The sequence below is a fragment of the Callithrix jacchus genome, chromosome 7 (assembly GCF_049354715.1).
Source record: "Callithrix jacchus isolate 240 chromosome 7, calJac240_pri, whole genome shotgun sequence".
Taxonomy (NCBI): domain Eukaryota; kingdom Metazoa; phylum Chordata; class Mammalia; order Primates; family Cebidae; genus Callithrix; species Callithrix jacchus.
In genome coordinates, this window is record NC_133508.1 from 82,955,708 (window position 1) to 82,964,585 (window position 8,878).

Genomic DNA, 8,878 nt, shown 5'->3' on the forward strand with positions numbered 1-8,878 from the left:
CTCACTTGAAAAGCCTATAACACAGAAGACCAGGAAACGGAAGTTTAAAATCAAGTGTCTGAGTGACCAGGAAACCAGAACTTTCCCCAGCAATCAGGCAGCCCCACTAGTAATAAAGTTGGAATCACTGGGCCTTGGAACTGGGGTGGCACCTTCATGGGACCATGGTGCCACCTACTGGCAGAAAGGAAAGGAGTGTACACAGAGAGCTAAGAGAAGACTTGGGAAGGAGAAAAAGATAGGGAGGGAGAGGAGATGGAAGGATGAAGGGGGGAAGGAGAAAAAGAAGATAGGGAGGGAGAGGAGATGGAAGGATGAAGGGAGGGGAAAGATGAGGAATGTGAGGTTTTGTGGAGGGAAGAGGCTTAGGAACTATTTGCTATTCAGAAAGAGCAGAAGCTGCCAAATCTTGGTCATTTCCTTGAAAGTGAGAAAGAGAGACCATGTGTGTGTAGGAGTGGGAGAGAGAGAGGGAGACAAGCTTGTACCTCAGACATTATTCTGTTGTTAGTTGCTGGGAGTCAGTTCACAAAGAATTGAGTGTATGTGTGTGTGAGAGAGAGCACGCTCACACACACACACACACACACACGAGTGCATTCAGAGGACTAGTAAGTGTTAATGCAAGTAACTGGGTGCTTGCTGTGTGAACATATGGACGGCAGCATGGGCAGACATGTGTGCTTGTGAGCATGAGCACATAGGGTACCTATGAGTGTATCAGCAGATACAGGGTAAGAAGCACATTGTACTGTTGTGGTGGAGGGCACACAAACATTCTGGGGAACCACTTGCCCACCCCCGGGCTGCTGCTTCTTGAGATCAGGAGTGGCGTTGCCCAGGGCTGGTGTTGCCAGGCGGAGGCCTGCTGAGGCTGTGGTTGTGGGGATTGGTCTCCAGGCAGCAGGGGGCAGCAGGAGTAAGGGGAGGCTAACTGGCCACGGGTGGGGCCGGCAGGCGGGCAGAAGGAGGCTTTAAAGCACCTACCCCGCCTGCAGGTGAGCAGTGGTGTGTGCCAGCCAGCTGTCCTTCTGCCTGCCCACTGAGTGGCAACTCCCTGGAGCTGTTCTGTCCTTTGTGGAGCCTCAGCGGTTCCCTCTTTCAGAACTCGCTGCCGAGAGCCCTGAACAGGTGATGGGATAGGGATAGAGATGATCCTATGAAGAGATATCAATCTGGAAACAGGTTTGGGGAGCTGGAAGGGCTATAGTGAGGGTCTGGGGTTGGTGTGGGGAGGAGCGCAGGATATACAGGTGCCAGGAAAGGGCATGGAGTGACCTGCGCGTGGGAGTCAGACTGGGTATGGTGGAGGAACCTATGGTGTTAGGATCTCAGAGTGTCGAGTGCTGGTAGAGGTCCTGGGTAGTATAGAGGGGTAAGGGTGTTAGGATAGAAACTGGGAAAAGGCCTGAGGTGTCCGACCAGGTATAGGAGAAGCTTGGTGAGATACGGGTTCAGGATCCTGGGGTCTGGCACATCTGGCTGAATAGCTAAGGCCAGGGCCAGCCCAGGTGGGGCCAGGGGAAACAACGCCCTAACTCATACATGTCTGCCTCCCAGGAGCCACCATGCAGTGCTTTAGCTTCATTAAGACCATGATGATCCTCTTCAATTTGCTCATCTTTGTAAGTATGGAAGTTGTGAGCTCTTCTGGGCTCCCTACTGAGCCCAGGTCACACCTGAGCAGAGACTAAGCTGGGGAATGGGAGACTGCTGTGCCCAGGCTTTGTCCTACAAGTGTCCCCTTATGAATGGGATGCAGAGGTCTCCCCAAATGGTGCTGATCCCTGGTCCCAGCAGCAGCCAGGCTGCCATGCAGGGGTGTATGTGAGAAAAGGGATGGAGAAGCTTGGGGCACTTCCTCTCTCCCACAAAGCTTTAGCCCAGGCTTCAGGCAGGGCAGAGTAAGCTACCAGGAATGATTCTCCCCCTTTTATAGGCATTGGGGGCCCAGAAAATAGAAGGGGTCTGCCCAAGTTCACCTAGTGAAGAAGGAAATTCAGTACAAAGAAAATTCCTCTCTATGAAGGGGGCTGAAAGGAGAGAGGGCCTACATCTCATCAGAGCAAAGGGTCTATCTCAAGCAGCTCTTATTCATTCAACAAATATTCATTGTTTAAGAGTCCGTGCTGGGTGCTGGGGTGGCAAGGAAACAAAGCCTTTCTCTGCTCCTAGCGATCTCAGCTCCAGTAAACCAGATAGGCAGATAATAACAACATAATGTGTTTGGGCTTACAACGGAGGTTATGGGAGCCTGAACTCAGCTCAGTACTGTTGGAGAATACTTCCTGGAGGAAGTAGCTGAAGCTGGGAAATTGTACTCCATGGGGGAGTTGTAAAGCACGCATAAAAGGCCAGAAGTAATGAAACTCGATATTGTTCAGAAAACCAGAAACAGATTGCATAGAGCGTGTTTGAGAAGCTGAGCAGTGAGGTGTAAATCCTGGAAACGGTGGTGGAGATAGGGAGAAACAGACAAAGTGGACAAAGGACAAAGCTCTAGGATGATGGCTGAGGGGCAGAAGAAGGGGCAAAGGAGACAGAGATCTTGAAGATGACACCCTTATCTCCAACATGAGCAACCCGGATGGCAGCGGGTGGGGCCCGGTTTGTGGGAGGGGGTGTCCCACTGGCAGCTGTGTACCCAGTGGAGGTGCAGCTCAGATTGGAGCTGGCCATGGGTATTTGAAAATCATGTGCACACAGGTGGGCACTGAAGCCATGGGAGTGGATGAGAGCACTTGGAAAGTGAACTCTGGGAAACCCAACTAACTAGGGATAAGAAAACAAGCCACTATGAAGGAGATGGAGAAGAAGCAGTGGGAGGGGAAGAGGAAAACAAGGAGAGCAAGTTTTCAGAGAGGTCAAGGAGAATATGGTCCATGAAATGTCCCCTGGATTTAGCACAGGATGTCACCAGAGGCGTGAGCCACATTAGAGTGGGTTAGCCTAAGTAAAAGTGAGGAAGTGGGCCGAGCACGGTGGCTCACGACTGTAATCCCAGCACTCTGGGAAGCTGAGGCAGGCAGATCACTTGAGCTTAGGAGTTCGAAACCAGCCTGGACAATATGGTAAAACCCTGTCTCTACTAAAAATACAAAAATTAGCCAGGTTAAAATGCAAAACTCCCAGCTACTGGGGAGGCTGAGGCTGGAGAATCGCTTGTACCCAGGAGGTGGGGGTTGCAGTGAGCTAAGATCACACCACTGCACTCCAGCTTGGGCTACAGAGTTCATATATAGACTAGTTTAGAAGCGTGGGTAGTCTCTGTAGTTCTAATGTGGTCTATGCCTTGGGCTTCCTTTAGCTGCAGGGAACTGGGTTTTTCGTTGTTGTTGTTGTTGTTTGTTTGTTTGTTTTTTAAGACAGGATCTTGCTCTGTCACCCAGGCAGGAGTGCAGTGGCCTGATCGTGGCTTACTGCAGCCTCAGCCTCCTGGGCTCAAGGGATCCTACCACCTCAGTCAGCCTCCTGAGTAGCAGGGACTACAGGAGTATGCCACCATGCTCAGCTCATTTTAAATACATTTATTTGTAGAGGCAGTCTCACTATGTTGCCCAAGCTGGTCTCAAATTCCTGGGCTCAAGTGATTCTCCCACCTTGGGCTGGACAGGCATGAGCCACCTTGCTAGTCCTGAGCTAGTCTGTATCTGGAGGAGGCAATACGATTCCAGGGATTTGGAGAGCAGAGGCTCTGCCATGAGAGGGTTAAAGGCAAATCCGGTTTGATTTCTGGCCTCTGTTACCCAGACCTTGCCAGGCTGGGCAGAGCAGGATAGGGCAGACCTCCAGCTCCTTGAAATTTGACCCTGCAGGCTAGAAGTCCAGCTTTCTGTCCTTGGGCAAACATGCCTGGAATCCAGCCTCAATCTGCCACCTCACTTCTGGTTCTAGCCTCAGTTTTTATAGCTGGAAAGTGAGGACTAGGCACCAAGGTGGTGTCAGGCTGATTCATCCACCGAAAGCCCTGGGCCGGGAGGCTTTGCTCAAAGATCTGTGGGAACTGCACAGGGCCCTCAATCTGGGGCTCAGGATTCCCGCTGAGGTTTGGAGTTGAGATACAGAGCCTTTAAGAGAAGCTCTGGCTATATTCAGCCCCCCTCCACCCCATGCCTCACTTTCCTCTTGTGAGGCAAGGAGGTCTTGTCTGGATGAAGGGCAGGCTTGAAGTTGGATTCTGGAAGGGAGCCAAATGGGGCCTCAGGTGGGTGAACCTTCTCAACCTCCGCCCTCTCCAAGGTTACCAGCAGGTGAAACCTCAGCCCCGCCTCCATTACTATGGTGACTGTTGAGCCAGTTCTGATACCACCCACCCTGTCTCCACCTATCAGAGGATAGAGGTGTTGTAGGCACCCATCTCCCAGAAAGGAAATAGGAGGCTGGATCTTCATCTGCGTATTTTCAATCCTAGCTATGTGACAGGACCCTGGCAGCAGTAAAGGAAAGTCTTAGAACCCCTGATCTCCTTTATATCTGCCCAGGTGTGCAGCCTGGTCCTAGCTGTGCATATCCCAGCTCCCATTTTTCTGGGCTCTAGAGGATGTTTCCCTCCTTACAGGATGAGTTTTTAGACTCTCTAGCCAATAAAGAGGGAAGTTTCTCAGCTCCCATCCTTCTTCAACTGTGTGGTAGTGAGCTACTTGCCAGCATTGTTTAAGGCCTGCCTGACCTCTCTCCCCCCAGCTATGTGGTGTGGCCCTGTTGGCAGTGGGCATCTGGGTGTCAATCGATGGGCCATCCTTCCTGAAGATCTTCGGGCCGCTGTCGTCCAGTGCCATGCAGTTTGTCAACGTGGGCTACTTCCTCATCGCAGCCGGCGCTGTGGTCTTTGCTCTTGGTTTCCTGGGCTGCTATGGTGCTCAGTCTGAGAGCAAGTGTGCCCTCATGATGGTGTGTCAAACCCAGCTCCACAAGCCCATGACCAAGCATCCCCTTACCCTTGACACCAGGCCCTGGGGTTCCCAAACCCTGCTTTGGATCCCCCTATGCTAAGACCTCTGTCTCACTTCTCTGGGGGTGGATTAGGGCAAGGAGGGCATGAGGGACTGTCTCTCCCTAAAATCCAGACCCCTGTTCCCCACTCAGTTCTTCTTCATCCTCCTCCTCATCTTTATTGCTGAGGTTGCAGCTGCTGTGGTCGCCTTGGTGTACACCTCAATGGTGAGGCACTGGGATGGAGGAAGGGAAGCAGGTTGGGCAAAACCCTGGGAGTGGGCTGTGGCCTGTGAATGACCCCCTTCTCTACCAGCCCCTAAACACTGGCCTGCCTCACCCAGGCTGATCACTTCCTGACGTTGCTGGTAGTGCCTGCCATCAAGAAAGACTATGGCTCCCAGAAGGACTTCACTCAAGTGTGGGACAGCACCATGAAAGGGGTAAGGTTGGCTGGGGGAGGTTTTGGAGTGGAGAGAAAGAAGCAAGGCCCCAACCTCCACCCTCATCTTGTCTCCAGCTCAAGTGCTGTGGCTTCACCAACTACACGGATTTTGAGGGTTCACCCTACTTCAAAAAGAACAATACCTTTCCCCCATTCTGTTGCAATGATATCACCAACACAGCCAATGAAACCTGCACTGAAGAAAAGGCTAAGAACCAAGTAGTACAGGTGTGTGGCACGGGTGGATGGGGCCTGTTTTCATGGTCTCAAAGTGGCAAACGGAGATGGCAGTAGAGCAGCTGCCAACTATAAATACTCTTTTCTCTTCCTGAAGGGTTGCTTTGATCAGCTTCTGTATGGCATCAAAACTAATGCACTCACCGTGGGTGGTGTGGCAGCTGGAATTGGGGGCCTAGAGGTAAGCAGATGAGGAGGCTAGGACTGGGATATGGCCACAAGACCCGGGCTGTTCAACCCATCTGAGGCCTCTCTGGAGGAAACAGACTTTTAACTGGGCCTCAGGTAGGCTGTCTGTAGGATAGGGGGCCAATGCTTCAGGATCCCTATCATGTCCCCTCATCTCTCCCTGTTCCTCCCTCTCCAGCTGGCTGCCATGATTGTGTCCATGTATCTGTACTGCAATCTGCAATAAGTCCACTTCTGCCTCTGCCACTACTGCTGCCACATGGGAACTATGAAGAGGTGCCCTGGCAAGAAGCAGCGATGTGGGGAGGGGACAGTATCTAACAATGTCACTTGGTCCAGAGTGGACCTGCCCTTTCTGCTCCAGACTGGGGACTAGATAGGGACCACTCCTTTTAGATAGTGCCTGACTTTCCTTCCATTGGTGGATGGGTGGGTGGGAGGCATTCCAGAGCCTCTAAGGTAGCCAGTCTTGCCCATTCCCCCAATCTTTTAAATCCTTGATATGTCCCCTAGGGTGAATGGGGGCTCTTCGTGATCCCAGTGCTCTACTGGGGGATGAGAGAAAGGCCTTTTATAGCCTGGAAAGAAGTGAAATCAGCAGAGCCTGGGCAGATGTGTAGAAGGCACTTCAAAATGCATAAACCAGTTGCAATGTTGCCAATTGGACTCTTCATGTATCCTTGGGGAGAGGGACCCATCTTGCCTAAACTGGCCTCAGATTCCTGTGGGGCCGCCAACTCAGAAGGCCCTTGGAAAGGAGGGAAGCAGGGTGGGGTTGGGGGTCAGAAGTGGTTATTTCTCCCCTTCATTTGGGTTCCAGACCTGGGAGGGAACCTAAGAGGGATGGCCGAGAGGGCATGAGGAAGTCGAGTTGGGTTGGGCCAGTCTGCCTCCTTATAACAGGGAGAACTTTGGACTGAAACTACCTCCTCCTGGGTGGGGGCACTGGACTGGAAAGCTATGAAAATAACAAGCTTGTGCCAAATTCTTACCAGGGCAATGGGAAAGGGTCACTCCTTAGGTGCTGGGAAGCCCTCCAGGAGCCCCCTTCCTAGGGTCTAGGCTGCCTACCTTCTCCCACTCAGGCAAAACCCTAGATCTGTCCCTGATTCTAGGATCTCGGAGGAAACTCCTTCTTTGCTGCTGGCCTACCTGGTGCTCTTCAGACCTCATCTCTTCTCTAGCCCTAACCATCTTTATGTGTCAAGTAGGAAATGGGATAGGAAAGGCCAAGCGACTTGCCCCAGTCCCACAGGCTTCAGTGAAGAACTCGGCCTAGATTTGGACCGAGAACTCCAGCACCTGGTGTAGTCCTGGCTGACATAGTTCTAGTTCCACTTGAAGGGGCAGCTGGCCACAATGTCTCTGACATAGACCTGATTACTGTTGAGTCAGCAGTGAGAGGCCTGAGGGAGGCTACGGTGGGAGGGTGCAGTGTCTGCTACCAAGCAAAGCCCACCCTGACAAACTAGTCCCCCTCCTTGCTTCCCTTTGACCCCTGTAACTCTTCCTGAGCTTTTCCAGTGCAGCCCAGAACTACCACCCCTTGCTGAGTCCAAAAAGGAAGAGGGACCTGGCCAGAACTGCCCAGTGCCTTAGAGCTGGTCTGTGAGGGCCAGACCAGGAGGCTGCCAGGGTGTGCGGCAGGGAGAGGAGCTAGCCTGCCTCACTCCTTCACCACCACACAGTGTCTCTCACATACTTCCCCTCCACCAGGTGCCTGTGTGGAGGCTGCATGGGATTCGTTTGCCCAGGGCGGGGCTCCACCTCATCATGGGCTAATTGCTGGTCAACCTGGCTGTTTGGCCACCTCAAGCACTATCTCCAGCTCCAGCAAACACTGAAGGCGTCAGGGTGGCGAGATATGTCTAAGTCATATACCACCCATGCCATTACCGAGCTGGGCTCCAGGCACTGGTGAAAGAGGCAGGGCAGAGAGCAGGCAGGAGGGCCGGAGTTCTAGCCGGAGTTCTGTACCTGTACAGAGGCAGGCAGACCCTTTCTTTTTTTGAGACTGAGTCTCACTCTCTTGCCCAGGCTGGTGTGCAGTGGCACAATCCCGGCTCACTACAACCTCCTCATCCTGGGTTTAAGCAATTCTCCTGCTTCAGCCTCCTGAGTAGCTGGGACTACAGACGCACTCCACCATGCCCAGCTAACTTTTACATTTTTAGGAGAGACAAGGTTTCACCATATTGGCTAGGGTGGTCTCAAACTCCTGATCTTGTTTGAGATCAGGAGTTTGAGACCACCCTAGCCAATATGGTGAAACCCGCCTCAGCCTCCCAAAGTGCTGGGACTACAGGCGTGAGCCACTGCGCCCGGCCAGGCAGACCCTTTCTTAAGTGGTGGTCTACACTCACCCTCCTGACCCTAGGCCCCTTCCCAGATTCTTTAACTGTCCTTTTCCCTGCCATGGGCTTTCTCATCCACTGCCTCTGGACAATCCCATCCACTTTCTGGTGCCTCTGTGACTAACTTAGATCTTCCTAAACTCTTTGGGTTATTGGCTGTGTGAGAATCTGACCCTTTTCTCCACAAAATACCTGGATAGACAATTCTGAATGCCAAAGTGCTCTAAGGGCCATAGACACCCTTGCTCCTAGGTCTCCATATGCACCCTAGCCTGTCTCTTGAACGATGTCCACCCAGTCCTGTCCCATCCACTTCCTTCCCACCCCTACTATGCACACCTGCTCTTCCATTCCCTCTTCCAACCCCCAAGTATTCCTTTTTGTTCTCTCCTGCTCTACCTCTGGGGACAGCTGCCCAGCCCAGGCAAGCTAGGCAGGAACCAGGCTGGTAGTTAAACAGTGGGGAAGAGGAGGAGTGGCTGCTCTACGCTCAGCCTCAAGTAGGGTGGGGCTAAAGTCAGGCTGTCCTAGAGTAGAGCTGGGGAAAAACCTTGGCGTTTGAGACTCGGGCATCCCCTGGTGGCCAAATGTCCCCAAATGGAAGATAAACTCTGTGGAGAACAGTAAGGAAAACTCACCATCTAACACAGGTATTCTCTCCACCACATCCCTCCAGCAGCCCCCCCACCCCCCACACACAAAATCACAACCACAAGACACA

At 52.5% G+C, this 8,878-nt stretch overlaps 1 protein-coding gene across 1 annotated transcript; it reads left to right on the forward strand.

Annotated features, from left to right (window-relative positions):
* Positions 1–1,004: 1,004 nt before the first annotated feature.
* TSPAN1 (tetraspanin 1) lies at positions 1,005–6,459 on the forward strand. Its single transcript, XM_035251331.3, has 8 exons — positions 1,005–1,131; positions 1,561–1,625; positions 4,684–4,890; positions 5,086–5,160; positions 5,277–5,375; positions 5,453–5,605; positions 5,712–5,795; positions 5,982–6,459. Exons 2-8 carry the CDS (start codon positions 1,569–1,571, stop codon positions 6,027–6,029), a joined length of 723 nt encoding a protein of 240 aa, XP_035107222.1. The 5' UTR covers positions 1,005–1,131; positions 1,561–1,568; the 3' UTR covers positions 6,030–6,459.
* Positions 6,460–8,878: the final 2,419 nt, after the last annotated feature.